At 40.1% G+C, this 16,000-nt stretch overlaps 1 protein-coding gene across 1 annotated transcript; it reads left to right on the top strand.

The window, feature by feature from the left end:
• Positions 1–704: 704 nt before the first annotated feature.
• LMLN (leishmanolysin like peptidase) lies at positions 705–15,998 on the top strand. Its single transcript, XM_040068936.2, has 17 exons — positions 705–860; positions 1,176–1,273; positions 1,376–1,406; positions 1,919–2,001; positions 2,441–2,558; positions 3,390–3,568; positions 4,183–4,288; positions 4,536–4,630; positions 5,385–5,502; positions 6,281–6,388; positions 7,115–7,191; positions 7,779–7,889; positions 8,591–8,723; positions 9,313–9,472; positions 10,267–10,397; positions 11,038–11,248; positions 11,841–15,998. Exons 1-17 carry the CDS (start codon positions 711–713, stop codon positions 11,933–11,935), a joined length of 2,004 nt encoding a protein of 667 aa, XP_039924870.1. The 5' UTR covers positions 705–710; the 3' UTR covers positions 11,936–15,998.
• The last annotated feature ends 2 nt before the right edge of the window (positions 15,999–16,000 follow it).

Consider the following 16,000-nt stretch of genomic DNA (forward strand, 5'->3'; position numbering starts at 1 on the left):
AACTGGGTGTGCAGTTTGAGATACAGGTGGCTGGATATAAACCAGCCCATGCCCAGATGGCCAAGGCCAGTGACATCCTGGCTTATCTCAGCAACAGTGTGGCCACAGGACCAAGGCTGTCCCTTGTGCTGGGCACTGCTGAAGCACCTCAAACCCTGTGCTTATTTTTGAGCCCATCCGGACAATAAAGGCATTTAGGTGCTGGAGCGTGTCCAGAGAAGGGAAGGAGGCTTAGCCTGGAGAAAAGGAGGCTGGAGTGGACCTCTAGAACGCCCTGACAGGAGGTTGTAGCCACGTGAGGGTTGGGTTCTTTTTCCAGGTTACAAATGATTAGGAAAATACGGCCTCAAGGGTTTAGGTTGAACATTAGGAAAAAAATCCTTCACAAAAAAGGGCGGTCGAGGATTGGAATGGGCTGCCCAGGGACGCGGTGGAAGCGTTCAAAAACCGTGCAGATGTGGCGCTTGGTGCCACGGTTTAGCGGCGGCCTTGGCAGTGCTGGGTCAGCGCAGCTCCCATCCCCGATCCCGTGACTCTGGCTCGCACCCTCCGAGTCCCGCCGCCGCCCCTCAGCTCCTGACCCCGCCCCTCATGGCGCGGCGCCCAATCAACAGCGCCCGTCTCTCCCGCCCCGCCCTCTCCGCCCGCCCATTGGTGGAGCCGCTCCCCGGCGCTGCCTCCATGGCGCCGCGGCGGACGGGCACTCCAAGATGGCCGCCGAGCCGGGCGGCGGGCGCGCCGGGATCAGCCGCCGCTGCCGCCCGCCGCTCGCCGCCTTCGCCGCCGGGCTCCTGCTGCTCCTGCCGCTGCCTCCCTCCGCCTCCTCCTCCTGTGACCACCGCGTACCCAGCGGCGAACAGGTGGGGTGGCCGAGGGTCTTCAGGCGGCTACGAGGGGTGTTGGGGGGCAGAGGCTCCCTTGTCGGCCGTTCCCGCTGTTGGATCCGTCTCTTCTCGGCTTTCCCGGGCCGGGCTGTGCCGGGTCTGGCCCGGTCGCCCCGGCTGTGGGCGCTAACGGCGGCGGGCGGGCGCGGAGCATCCTATTGCCGGTGAGGGAAGGGCTGGAAGGCGCTGGCCCGGAGCGGTGCTGCCGGGCGCGAAGGAGCCGAGGGCTCGGGGCCGCGGGTGCTGTGTCAGTCCGGGTGAGCTGCCTCATCCAGCGCCTCTCCCTGCCAGGTTGTCTATCAAGTTCCTCTAAAGGAAAATCACGTCTCGAAGAGAAACGTGGATCAACAGCTACGAATTAAGATTGTATATGACAGAAGCGTTGAGGAGTGAGTATAATGTTGTGGCAGATTTTTTTTTTTTTTTTACCCCATGGCTGAGAATGGAAACCTTATTAACTGAAGCTCGTTTGTTTTGTTTTTTAAATATAGTTTGCTACCTGAGAAAAGACACCTTATAAAGGTATGTTATATTTGCTTCCCCTTTTTGTTTCTATGTAGTTTATTACTTAAATGAAGTTAAGTTTAAGGGTGGTTTAACTAAACCTCGAATGCCAGCAATTTAGTATTCCTCTAGTCCAGGAAACCAAAGCTTTATGTATAGATTATACCTCCGTAACAAGTAATTCCACAGTTCTGCTGTATGTTGTTTCACAGGTGTTTGCTGTATCCCAAGGTGCAAAGGTATCAGTGAGAAATGTGTATATAGTTTTTAAAAACCTCTTTGAAGCTGTACATTCTAATTAATACTGGTTTCCTTCCCATTTTGTCATTCCAATAACAACATATAAAAATACTGAAACAAGGTATTTCCTAAATATGTTGATAATAATTGAACTTCTTAGAGAGTCAGGCTTTCCCCTATTCAGCTATACCACAATATCCATCAAGTTTCATGTAACTTGGTAGTTAAGACCTTTGGGGTCAGTTGTGTCTACAGTGCTACTGGGTGACTCTGATTTTTGTCATTTTCAGAACAAACTCTTCCCACAAGCTATATCATATTTGGAGAAGACATTTCAAGTGCGGAAATCTGCCGGTGCTATATTGCTAAGCAGGTGTGTGAAAGTCTGTTGAAAATCACTTGCTATATTTGTTATTTAACGCTGTGCTGCGTAGCCTTTTAATAGAAGATTAGAGTGTAAGAAATGCCCTGCTGAATGAGATCAGTGACCCATCTGATCCAGTGGCAGGTGCTCTTTTACAAATCTGCCAGTCTTCCACAAGCAATGCCTGCATTTGTTGTAGCAGAGATGTTCAAAGCTGTACCTGCTGCCAGTTCTCTTTTATGTGTGTCCCCGTTTATGATCCTGCTCCTAATCTCTCTTTGAACCTGTGGATGCTCCATTAACAACTGGAAGCATTATCTCTTCCCTGGTAATGTAATTAACGATTTTCACTGTGACAGTTATATCAAGTACCAACATGGTGCTGTAAGACTATTCTGTAGTTCTCCTTTAATAATAAAAGCATTGACTCTCTCATGTTTCATTGAAGGCAATGTGTGACAAACCAATATTTAAGGAGGAAAGCTGATCCTCACAGATATTGCCAAAAAGCCTGTGCAGACCATACAAGGTGTGGGCCGGTCATAGTTCCTGAGAAACATCTTGAGGTAAGCTCACCTGTCCAAGTGTTTCCTAATCTTTGAAATATTGCTGTTCATGGTAATTAATGAAAAAGTGAATATTGGTAATTGTGCATAAGTGACCTGTTTGCTATAGATCACTAAGTCTGAATGAAAGAATAGAAAAACTACTGTGAGATTCTGTTGTTTATGTTGTTCAATCAAAATTCAAATTTAAAAAAATCAGCTGGTTACTATCTTCTGAGCCTGTGTTCTAATGGCCTGTATGGAGAGGATGAGATTTGGAGCTTGCTAAATTGCCACTAGTCACTTTGTTCTTCTCCTTGGTCAACGAGTTAGAATTTCACAGGGTTAATAGTTGATTTTTGAAGACCTTGTTTGGAGAGGTTATCCTCTGACTCAGGATCATGGTGCAAGAAGTGCTTCAGACTTGTTTTCTTGATTCAACTCCAGTATGTGATCAGTAGATTTCTGGTTTTCCTTCTTTTACTTGGAAGTTTCAACTATATCATTAAAAAGATAGATTATATGAGAAATACTTATGTATACTAGTTTTGTGTGCCAAGATTTTTTTTTTAAGTTATAGGAAATACAAGGTGCTAATTCTGGGAAGTTTGTCAGGCTTTTTGTTTTGCTTTTTTATTAAAGCTGACACCTTCCTTGTGTCTAGTAAATCAAAAGAGCTAGTCATTTGAAAGTTATTCCTTGGCTCTGGTTTTGTTTACTGTTCTTCACAGGGCGTTTTCTTATCTTCTGCTGTCATAGAGAAGGATTTATTCTTGGCTTCAAGCTAATTGAATTATATATGCAAAATTTTGGTGATAAGTATTTTAATTGTTCCCTTTGAACACTGTAAAGCAATGCAGGGTGTACAATGACAGTGACTGGCACCGCAAGCCCACGGGCTCACCTGACCAGGAAGGGATTCGAGATGCTGACTTTGTGCTCTACGTTAGTGCTCTCACTACTGACAGGTGTGGCCATGAAAATATCATTGCGTATGCAGCCTACTGCCAACTGGAAGCTGAAATGGACAGGCAAGTATTCCCTCTGTTGCAAACTCTCTTTTTGATTAAACTTTCAAGTTTTTTGTTTGTTCAGATGTGGAATTTGATTGTTTGCCTTCGTTGTATAGCAAAAGAGGAGTCATTATTGAGATAGACAAGCAATGCATTTATGTAAAATCACAAACCCATCAAATAGTGCTTAACTTGCAGAGTTGAGGCACAGGAGCCAAAGCTGATTCTCCACTGTTAATGCCTAAACTTTATCTCAAGGTCCTGTTTCTGTTGAGGTGGATGTCATGATTTCACAAACTTAAAGAATGCAAGTTCCTACTTATATCACTTTTGTTTCCATTTCAGTTGTCACTGTCACAGGCTTTGTACCTCCCTAGGATCATACCTAAATTTCAGGTCCCTTGCATTGCTGTTACTGACCTCTGTGCAGAATATTAAATGTAGAGATTGATTGACCCCATCCCAACAGTAAACAAGTCACTGTGCTAACAGATATTTAGAAATGATTGGGAAGGACATGTTTTTGCATTGGTCTGTATCTTCTTTAAGTCTTCAACTGCTTCAAGTGAATAATGATTTGAATTTTGTGGTATTTTACCAAAAAGAAATTAACTTAAGAAACTGTCTTCCAGGCCAATAGCAGGATATGCTAACTTGTGTCCAAACATGATTTCAACACAAGCTCAGGAATTTGTTGGCATGCTATCTACAGTGAAACACGAGATCATCCATGCACTGGTAAGGGTTGATGAAGCATTTCCCTGAAATGGGTGCCTGCTTGCTCACATGCCTCCAGCTTGTTGCCAAGAGAAGGATGTTTGGTGGAGGAAAGCTCTTGCTTTGCCTCCTTCAATTTGTGTTAATTGCCTTGGAGTGCTGTACTTCCAGTGTGTCTCTGGTGGGTGTGGGGATTCTTTCATGGTGTTTGACTTTGTATATGAATGTCATACCAAAGGTTTCCATGAACTTGTTTTTTGTCTTGAAGGGTTTCTCTGCTGGACTGTTTGCATTTTATCGTGATGATGATGGAAAACCTTTGACACCAAGATATGCAGATGGACTTCCTCCTTTTAATGAAAGGTATTACATATTCTTTGGACCTCTTGGTACTCCCACTGAAGGATTTTCATGTTGCTTTTTTGGGACGTATTCTTGCCTGTTGGAAATCCAACTTCATTATTAGAGTGACTTTCCTTTATAATGCTCAAACAGTGGTGTGTGGTGACTCTCTAGTCTTTCTTTACATTGCCATTAAGCACTTATATTATGCACATATATTATAAACTTAGACAAGATTTCATGTATCAGAAGGCTGGAAGTTAAACCTTAAACTTATCCATGCTGTCTAATGTCAGTGCAGTTCATTTTTAAGATTTATATCAGTCAAGATTTATGGTTATGCAGAATGGACAATGTGTGTTATCTGTTGTGTGAATTTTCTGATTTGTTACAGAATGAGCAGTTTGCATTCTTTTTTTATTATTATTATTGGTATTGAAGATATTCTTCTAGGAGATGGAAGGGTAGAGAGTTTTTTTTTATTTTAGCAAAACTGAGGGGTTTCATTTAATTTCTTACATTTTTGGTAACGGTAGAAAGTGTGCATGAATCTATAGACTATATTTTTTAAAATCTTACTTTGCCTTGTTAAATTAATTATGTGTATAAGAAACTCATCTTTAAAAGAAGAAATGCTGCATAATAAAATTTTTAAATTTAGAAAGCATGAAGGGAGTATAGAGATTACCCATGATTCTGTTCCTTATGGAGATAGATCTTTGCGCAGTAACCTGTCTTTGTGGGAAGGATTTGTAACCAAACGTTCTCCTTTCAGCCTAGGTTTGTATCAGTGGAGCAATAAAGTCGTTCATAAAGCAGTGAGGCTGTGGGACATACGTGGTGGCAGAATGCTGCGCCATGCTGTTCATCTTCTGGTGACACCTCGGGTAGTCGTAAGTCTGCATTACCTTTCAAGCTTTGTATGCCAAGATTGTCAGGATGTTCTTGAGTCATAAATATTTCCTGCCCTTGAAGAAGTAATAGCCTAACATTGAATTCCCTTCCCTGAAAGTATAGCCCAAAGCCTGTGCCATTAACATTGTGTAATTGAGAGCGTGTAGCTAAAGTAATGTAGAAAATGTGTGACAGACAGTATGAAATAAATAAATTGACATAGTAAGAGAAAATGAAGGGACTGGAAGGTAAATTATAAAAGGTTAAGCAAAACTGATGTTGAAGAAATTCCTTAATCCTACTCTCTAGATGTTTTCCTACAACTTAAGACACCTCCTGCTCCTTTAATACTAATATTTTGTCATGTTTAAAAAGAAGTTCCTTGAGGATTTTTGGAAATCTTTCTTGCTTCCCACGCCTCAGATTCTCTCTTTGTGCCCCCAACAGAACATATGCTTAAGTGTAACAAATTGGATTTGGAAAGAAGTCACAGTGTTGATCACATTTGGCCACAAATAATCTTTTTGTTTTAAATCTAAGACAGTATATAGGGCAAACATGGATTAATTACCCGTGGTTTTGCTCATTTGTTTCAAGGAGATGAGTAGATAGTGTGATAGGCTTGCTGTTGGGGTGCTTGCTTAGTCAGCCTCTGAGCAGAAAGCAAAATGCTAGAAAAAGAAATGCTACGATACTTTTAACAGATAATTTTAGAGTACTAGGACTGCATGTGGGTATCAGTATTTTGAGACTTGTGTTGGAATATTTTCTTTCTAGGAAGAAGCTCGAAAACATTTTAATTGTCCAATTCTAGAGGGAATGGAGCTTGAAAATCAAGGTGGCATGGGTACTGAGCTCAATCACTGGGAGAAGAGATTGTTGGAGGTTTGTGCTGATACTAGGAATGGAAGGGGATGTGGCAATGTCTGCTCCCTGTGCCTTGATTTTTAGGTTTATTGTGGTACCTACTGGAGCCTTGAAAATGCAGGAGTATCAAACCTCATTGAAATACATCACAAATACTACTTGATGCTTAAATCCTTAAATATCCATTTTCTAGATACATCTGTCTTTTAGCCTTCTTGCTAAGTCTCAGGATATGAAATCAAGTATTACTGAAAAGCTAAATGTCTCTTACTCCTGTCTGCCATTTTACCCTTTTGAGAAGGTTTGCTCCTGTGTTAGGGCAAAGGGGATATTCCTTTGAGTCAATGGAGTTTTGTTGCCCTCTGCCTCTTAAATACTTCATAATTCTATTTATTACCTTGACTTCATCTTTATTCATGTGCCCTGGCTTTAGCTTTTGCCATGCCTCCTCCAGAACCTTGCCTGATCAAGGAAGCACTTACTTCCCTCTTAATATTTAAGCTAATTTTTACTTGTAGCTTAGCACTGTGTGATATTTTTGGCAGAGGTACATTGTCTAGTCACTGTTTTATGCAGTGAGGTAAACAAGTAAGGAAATGCTTCGGTACAGTCTTTTTATGAAGGAGTATGGGGTTTGATTGTCAATAGTAAAAAGAGACCAGAAATAAAATGCTTTTTCATAAGAAGCATTTTCTTACAATAATGATTTTGAGTGGCTCACCAATCAAAGCTGGTAACTTTCAGAATGAAGCAATGACTGGATCCCACACTCAGAATCGAGTCTTTTCCAGGATCACCTTAGCATTAATGGAAGACACAGGGTAAGAATTAAGAATGGGAGGGTGGGTTTTGGTGCATTTATGGTTGGTTTTCATTGTACTTGATTTTATTTCAAACTGATGCGCTTGTACTTACCCTTCAGCAGCAGAGTAGATGATCAGCATAATTAACTCCTTGTCTAATGTAAAGCTATACCTTGTATGTTACTTTTTCTCCCTGTGTTTCAAAACCCATTAATCCAGCCTTAAAAAGCCTGGCATTGCAATGCAAAGTGCTGTTTGTAGCATCTATTTACTTTTTGTCTTAGTTTAAGTCTTCTTTCAATTGCATGCAATACATATAGATTGTTTTTTTCAGCTCTTGCAGATAGAAACAGGAATTGCCTGAGGTTTTGTCTTTCTGTATGCATTGTTCCTTTGCAGATCACAGAATTTGCTTCTACTTCATTGTGACTTGAAAAATAGTGAAATCATAATGTACTTTCTTCCAGGCAGAAGGGGACACAGTTTCCCTTTTTCTTTATTTGAAAACCTTAAGGCATAATATGGAATTCTTTGAACTGCTGTTTTATTAATCAGAACAGTAATTTTTGAAGTAACCATATTCTCGTTTCAAAATACGTTTACAGATGGTATAAAGCAAATTACAGCATGGCAGAGAAATTAGACTGGGGGCGCAATAAAGGCTGTGACTTTGTAATGAAGAGCTGCAAATTCTGGATTGACCAGAAGAGACAAAAGTAAGAATACAGTCTTTTAAAAAAATACAAAAATTAAGAGGAAACCCTGATGCTTTTTTACATTTGTCCTTCAATTGTAACTCAGTAAAAAGAAATAGAGGTTGGTAGAGATGAAAAAGCGATGATGCCCTGCATCCCACCCAAATACAACAAATACAGAGGCAAACATCTTAGGGTTTAGAATGCATTTACACTATGAGAAGGCTGTGCTTTAGAGAGGATGAGTAGGACTTGCACTAAAAGGGTTTGCCTTCTTATTTTCTCCCTTTTAATTGGGAATGCAGCCTGTGCCATTTTGCTTTACTGGACTGTACTTAAAGCACCTGGAGGAGGTGATAGCCACAGCCTGCCTTGTTTGTTCTTTACAATCCTCATACATTTCTAGGACACAGCTGCATACTGGGCCTGTTTTGCTTGTGTATTTTTTTCTTTGAAGTTTACAAAGCAGTGTCATTAAAACTAAATAGGTGAATGCGTTGTAACTTTGTTTGCTGGCTTGATAGTCTTTAAATCAGAGAGGTCATAACTAGAAAAGTAAGAAAAACTAGTCTCCAGAGAAGAAGTCAGTGTTTCTTCGTGTGATTGGCTGAGCGTAGAGGAGAATGGGAGCAAACAGTCTTGACAGGCTGCTTATGTAAAGCAGTTTTATTGATCTGATGTGATTTTTATCCTGTTTTTGTTTGTTTGCTTTTGTTTTTGAGGAAGCAATTAATCAGTCCATACTGCGACACTTTGAGGAGTAATCCTTTGCAGTTAACCTGCAGACAGGACCAAAGAGCAGTAGCAGTGTGTAACTTGCAGAAGTTTCCAAAGCAGTTACCTCAGGAATATCAGGTATAATGGGTCCTACTTGACAAATAACTGAAGTGTTTTCATTGTTGAGCTTTGCAGCCTGGTGATTGTATTTGTTTAATTTTTTTTTTTCTTCTGAACTATCAGATGATAGTAGATACTGCAAAAAATGTCAACGTAGATTATTACAAGGAGTCTGAAGACTGATAAAACTCCCTTGTAATCTTAATAAAAGAAAATGTTGCTTGGCTATCTAGCCAAATACCAGTTAGAAATGTTGCTGTGTAACAGAAATCCTCCAAAATGTCTTGTTTGAGGGGATTTCTTGTCCCAGTCTTCTGCCCTTTGTCACTGCACACTAAGAAATCTGTTTTGCTTGCATCCTAAAGAGTGAAATTATTACAAAGAGGGGAATCAGGGGCGTAAGTTGGGAGTGATGCATGCAGATATGAATTTCTGCATTACTTAGGTATTCTTAAACAATTCTGGCTCATCTGGTTCATGGGTATTTTAAGGTGCTGTTAATAGCATTCCTGAGTAGTAACAGCTGATGTTCTTGCAAGCTGTAGTGATTTGGTCTATTTAAAAAACTTGCCTTTGTACTGGTTCACTACTGTATTTTGTTTTGCAGTACTTTGACAATCTTAATGGAGTACCAGCAGAGGAATTGCCTTACTATGGTGGCTCGGTAGAAATTGCTGACTATTGTCCCTTTAGTCAGGAATTCAGCTGGCATCTAAGTGGTGAATTTCAGCGCAGTTCAGATTGTAGAATAATTGAAAACCAGCCAGGTAGGTATTCAGGACTTCAGGGTGGTATTGCAGAGATTGCATTTGTTGACTTGGAATGGACTTGCTGCATATTCAAATGAATTGCATGTGAATTTTTTCACTCATGATGTCTCACACCACCAGCTGTGTAAACACTATGCTGTGGTAAGAAGCCTAGCACGATTATTCAGTACACCTGAGGCAAACTCACGTATCTAATGCAGGAATTGGATAAGGAATGAACAGATACTTACCCCAAATGATCCAAATACAAGACAAAGGATGGGGAGGAGATGGGGAAACAGTGTTTATTGAGTCTCTGAAACATAATTGCGCTTTTCACCTTCATAGGTTTTTTTGTTCAAGGCCAGGGTCTTTGCAGATTACGAGAAACATGGGCTTGTCTCCTAGTGTAATGCATGGATGTTCAGTATTGCAGGGCCCCAGAATGCTGTAGGATATTACCTGTCTGTGCAGTTGTCTCAAAAACGAACACCCTCTGCCCTCAAGCCAGCAATCACAGCTGGCATTCCCTGAGGGCAAACATAACCACGTAGCTCTGATGGAAAGTGCTTGCTTGTTGGGGTTTTTTGGTGGTTAAATGATTATTATGTTTGTTTCTTAAATCTTGTGTTTCTTCCCAGTTATTTTCAAGATGGTGTGATTCCCAAATTGATAATAATTCAAGGTTTGAAATATTCCAAATTAAACCTTGAATTGCATGTAGGGTATATTGATTAGGTAGCCTTTTAAATTGATGTGGGCTTTCTGTTCCTCTGGTTAAGTTGTAATTCAGTATATTCCTTCTATCTTAGATCCTACCAAAAACTATGGTGCAGAGAAATATGGACCAAACTCTGTATGTCTTATTCAGAAATCTGCTTTTGTTATGGAACAGTGCAGGAGGAAGCTCAGTTACCCTGACTGGGGTAGTGGATGTTATCAAGTAAGCATTTGTTGGGTTTTTGGTGGGTTTTGTTTTTTAATAACCCTAAAGAGAAAAATGTAAAATGCTTAAAATGTAGGCTTAAAATGTAGGTTGTGACTGTTAGAATTTTGCATCTGCACACTGGACATTGTAACCTATAGATCATGTAGTATACTTTGAAAGTTATCTTCCAACCATAAACCTGTACTTTAGATAAGTTAAGTGTATGACTTCTGGGATGGCTTCCAGTCTCACTAGGGACATCATTTGTCTTACCCCATGACACTTTATCTTTGGCTAAGAAGGAATACTTCCACAAAATGTTTTGTTGTTGAAGCTTAGTGTTAATTAGTCACTCTGATTTTTCAGAGGTGGAAAGCACTGTGCACATGTCACTTATTTCTCATTATCCTAATTTTCTTTGGGACTATCTCACTAGGGTTTTCACAGTAACTGCACAATTCTGCAAAATTAATTATTAGCAGAAGCCAAATTTTGCTCATCCTCCGCTGATGATCTGCATAATTGCACAAAAGGCATATAGTCAGTGCTTTAAAGCATTCCTGAATCTTGTAGTTGCTGAGATTGCATTCAAATACTTGCAGTTAATCTGTGCTTCTGATAAATCATAATACAGACTTGACTGTTTTATTTTAAGGTTTCTTGTTCTCCACAAGGGCTGCATGTGTGGGTCAAGGACACTGAGTACTTGTGCAGCCGCTCAGGCCAGGTGCTGACTGTGAGCATTCAGATGAATGGCTGGATACACGTTGGCAATCTGATTTGCCCGGCTTGTTCAGACTTCTGTGACTCCTGTCCCCCAGAGAGGGATCCTCCAGCTTCTAACTTAACAAGAGCTGCGCCGATTGGTAGGTTGCCTTTTATGCTGAAGCGAAACTTCTGTATTAAATATCTGAAAACGTCAAAGATTTGTATCAGCTCTGACTGTCAGGAGCAGGAAAGGAAGGCTATGGTTATTTTAAGATCCCAGGTGTAGGAGGTAAGGGAAAATAGCAAGGGTGCCCTGCTTTTTGCTGTGCAGTCGTGCAGAATAGTGATTCATGTAGGAGAAATGTGTCTGAAACATAACGCCTTCATTTCATGTCTCCTTCTGATAATCATCCCAGAAATCTAGCTTTAGCCTGGGAACTTACCAGCAAATCTGACCTGTGTTTTGAAGGACATATCATTATTATAATCTTAAAAATGATCACCTTGGTGGAAAGGGAGTTCTCACTTGTATAACCTCCTATTGATAATGTTCATGTTGTAATGCAGAAAGATCAGTCAGGTTTTTTTTGAGGAAGGTAAACAGTTTAATTTACTAAATACCACTTAATGTTTTGTCGAGAAGTTTGTTTTAACTCTTTGGTGATTTTTAGTGTTTTCTTTGTTATTTTATCTTGTCTTTAAATCTAAAATCTACAGGGTTTTTTTAATTTTTTTTTTTTTTAATTTTAGACTTATGCTCCTGCTCGTCCAACCTGGTTGTAACCTTTTGGCTGCTGCTGGCCAACTTAATTCCCCTGCTAACAGGATTGTTTCTCTGCGCATAGACTTGAGTTTGGGGCAAGAAGAAGTTCTGAGATAATGCCCATCCTGCTACACTCCTTACTGTGGAGCACAGGGATTTTGTCTCTACAGGCAGCTCCCTCCTGCTGAACCTCACCTCCCCTGGCAAGTATCGCTGCACACAGTAGTCAGGGAGGTGCTGACGAAAGCAGGCAGAGTTTTGAGAGGAGGAAGATTTACCTTGTCATCTCAACAAGTGCCAGTATTTTCCTGAATTGCAACCTACGGGTTTTTTTGATGCAGTAACAAGATCCACTTTGCCAACTGTGTTAGACTATCTGGCAGCTCAGTCGAGATCTGAAATGAGAACTCTTCTGTGATAGAACTGAGGGCTGGGTTTTTGTTATGTCTGTTGTGTGGTTGGTAGTAAAGCACCCTGAAACTGGAAATATACCTCAGTGGTTTAGTCAAAAGCCATGTAAAAATCAGTTGTCATCACTGCTGATAACCCAGGCCTAAAGAGGCTGGTAATTTTTGTTTTTTCAATTTCTACAATTTATGGGGGAGGAAGGAATGTAATGGGATAGACTATTGGTTGGTAGTTGCCTCCACAACTGGATTCTGCAGCTTTGAGCCTCCTCAGAATTCATACTAGGTAAAGCAGCTAATTCTTGGGGTTCATTACATCTTCCTACATACACAAAACAGAATTTCAGACGAGTAACCAGGGCAACTGTCTAGGAATCCCATTTTCATTTAGCATGTGCCCCTTCTACTGTGAAATTTAATACATTACATTTGAAAATTCTCAAGAGTTTGCTAGGCAAATGCATTTCAGTACTGATACTCAGACTGTAAATTTGGGATATGACTTACATTTATTTTTTATTTTGTTGGTTTGTTTCTCAAATAATGAATAATGGCATTATTGTTAAAAAAACTAGTATGAACATTACTGCAGATGTTCTCACTTCTTGTTGAAGAGCAAACCAGTAGCAATGGCAGCTATAATCTTACTGGATCATGTTGATGTCTCTAGACGAAAAACTATATTGAATGTGTAAGGAAAGCCTAACGTGTTTTTTTTCTTCCCTCTATTTTTTCTTGGACATGTAAATACTATGGATTATTTGAGTATTTGTAGTAAGAGGAAAATCAGATGGTTTGAGCTACATGAGGGCACGCCTTGCTACAAAATGAATCACTTTATGACAAAATATATGAGGAAGGAAATGAGCAAAATCTGTCAAGGTAGGGATAGCTGCTCTGTAGGTCTCTTGTAAGGATGTTTTTATATATTTCTTACTATAATGTGTAACAATCCTGTTCAGAGATGAAGAAACTCCTTGTGGTTCAATCCACTGTCTGTCCTTTTAGGACAGTTTTCACTCCTGAAAAAGTGTTAAATTTAAGGGAGCAGACATGCCCAGTGCACTAAAAGATGCGGATATAGGGAGAAAGATGATGTTACTCTGCTTCTTAAATGTCCTGTGATATAATAATTGTCATTGACTGGATCCCTTTCCTAAATGGAAGGTAGGGAGACGGAGTAAAACTTTAGGTACAATTATACTGTAATAATAAGACTTCCATCGTGATTGTAAGAAGTTCTTTGTGCCTACTGGACTTGATTTTGGTTGTTTTTTATTTTATTTATTTAAGGAAACTCTTATGACGCTGCTGAGGCAAGTCAGCCTTAAATCAGTGTCTCGGGGAAGCAATACAAGTCAGGACTCAAATGCTTTAAAAATGTACAAATTGAATGGTGAAACACTCAGCGATAAGTGAACACTATTTTAATATATCCACAAAACAGTCAATGTAAACTGATACCTGGAAAACATAAAGGTTTGAGAAGATGTCTTAGGCCCCAGAGGTTGATATTGTATTTTTTGTCTGTTGTGCAATAATACAGTTGAAATGGTATCACTCAACAAAAATGCTTTTGATACTTGAAAAGAAATTACTGGTTATTTTTTCTTACTGTGAAACGTTTGCACTGTCTGAACTTTCTGGTTAACTTTATAACTGTTGAACTTTTTAACTGGTGTTAATTTATTGTGCTCAGTATTTGATATGCTGGTCTCCTGTCTGTCTAAGTGTGAGATTTGTCATATTTAATTGAATATTTTTATCTTCTACACAGTTGTTTATCTTGAGGGCTTTTCTTCTTTTAATCTCTCTTCCTGAGAATTAACTGAAAGACGGCTTAGAAAGTTGATGCTTACCTACTTCTGAGTTGTATGCATTAATTAGAGAAAGGGGATGTAATGCTTTGTATTGACAGGGAAAAATGTATCGGCCTGTTGGAGCTCTTGTGGTCAGGTTCACCAGTACCTGCTAAGTAGCTGCATCAGTAAATCCAGTGAAGTAAAACTGCTACTGCCTTAATAATCTGAGATTTCAGTTGTAATTTCTTTGTCGTGCAGCCTTCCAGCTGCCTGTGAACTGCAGAACTGGACGTGACTTTGGGGCGTCGGGCACGGGACGTACTTTAATCAGAAAAATGCAACATCTTCTATCCCATCAGTGGGTTAGCAGCTGCCAGCAGCTGTAGCCTTGTCAGAGCTGCCAAGGAATATCAACTTGAAGTGGCAATGAATTGGTAGCTGTCATACGGAATATTTGAGTAAAGCTGACTACCTCAGTTCTGTTTGTCTTTGCGTTCAGCTTTTAGCCTGCTGTGAACTTCCAGATCTTAACATGAATTAAGTAAAATCATGTCTCAGGTTTTTAAGAGTAAAATTACTACAGTAGGAAGCCTAAGCCATTTTTGACTGTAGAACACAGCTAAAAAACTGTAGCTTAAGCAGATCAGCTATGTAGCCTTAAGTGTAGTTTCTGCCATAAAATTCAGAGTTCTTTTAAATAAATGCAAAGTTTGCTGTGTTAGGTGTCCTGATCACACGTGACCAGTCCCTCCTACTGCATCTCTGAAGTGTGAAAACTTGGAAATACAGCCCATTTAAGCCGTTGTGTTTCCACCAGAGAAGACTGGGCAGCAGAGCCCTGGAAGTTGTGGTGAGATGCATGAGTTTGCTCATCTGTAACAGAAATATTTTCAGTGTATAGTGTCCACAGTTTTAACTTTATAATTTTTAAAAATATTCCATGTTTGCTTAGGGAGGTGAATTAGTCTTGTGGTCTTTTTTGATCCCAGTAGTTCAAATAATTTCAGGTAGAAGTTGAAGCGAGTCATATTTTAGGAACACATTTTTTCTGGATGTTGCAGTTATAAGGAGGAAGGATAGCTTTTGGCTGCAGAATGCAGCAAGCAAAATCACATTGAAAAGCAGCAATTCATTCCTCCTGAAATGAGTTGAGGTCTTGGGATAGTGTCACGGCCCTTGATGTAGGTTAATTACAGAAAGAGATTTGTAATGCCCATTAATTGACTGTCTGTCCAATGCAGCTCATTCTTTCTGCTGAGCACTAATAAACTGGGGAGACTGATGCCTGAGAGCAGACATATCCACAATCTCTTGTGAGGGCCAGTTATTTCTAAATCTTCCTGTCCTGCAAATCTTTCTGCTTGACAATATTCAGTAGAGAGGGAGGTGTACATCCTTCCTTCCCCACATTTCCAAGGAGTGACTTTCAGCCAGCTGAGCAGCTCGAGGTGTTTTCCTTGCAAGACTGAAGCCCTGTTTTTAGCTTGCCTGGATGTGTGGGTGCCCGCTTGCATGGATGTGCTGCTCTTCGGGATCTGGGGCTGTTTGTGCACTGGGTAACGTAATCTTACACTCCCAGACTTCCAAAGTGCAGATGTTGCCTTTTTAATGTGAAGCTTATCTTGGAGATAAAACAACTGTTTTGAGAGAACTGGCTGACCTTGAACATGTGTTTCCTATTTTAGTACAGAATGTAAATATAGAACTAACTATTTTACACAGATTTTGGCTGGACTGAGATATAAGGGCTGATTTGTGTTATTTATGGAGTAAAAATTTCCATATTTTACTGTTGAAAAAAGGTATGCCATGCAACAGAAGAAAAAACTGTTCTTCAATAAAATATCTGTAGAATATGAATTCTTCTTGTCCATTTCTTTGAGAGCTGACGATGATTAACTGCAAGAGTAAGTGCAATAAAGGACCGCTATTACAACA

Source organism: Hirundo rustica, chromosome 7 (genome assembly GCF_015227805.2).
Source record: "Hirundo rustica isolate bHirRus1 chromosome 7, bHirRus1.pri.v3, whole genome shotgun sequence".
NCBI classification, from domain to species: domain Eukaryota; kingdom Metazoa; phylum Chordata; class Aves; order Passeriformes; family Hirundinidae; genus Hirundo; species Hirundo rustica.

What these genes read in the sequence shown, in the direction of transcription:
- LMLN (XM_040068936.2), top strand. Translation starts at nt 711, where the DNA reads ATGGCCGCCGAGCCGGGCGGCGGGCGCGCCGGGATCAGCCGCCGCTGC. An exon ending in TGGTGACACCTCGGGTAGTC is followed by an intron (nt 5,503 to 6,280) that starts GTAAGTCTGCAT and finishes TTTTCTTTCTAG; the next exon opens with GAAGAAGCTCGAAAACATTT. An exon ending in AATAATTGAAAACCAGCCAG is followed by an intron (nt 9,473 to 10,266) that starts GTAGGTATTCAG and finishes CTTCTATCTTAG; the next exon opens with ATCCTACCAAAAACTATGGT.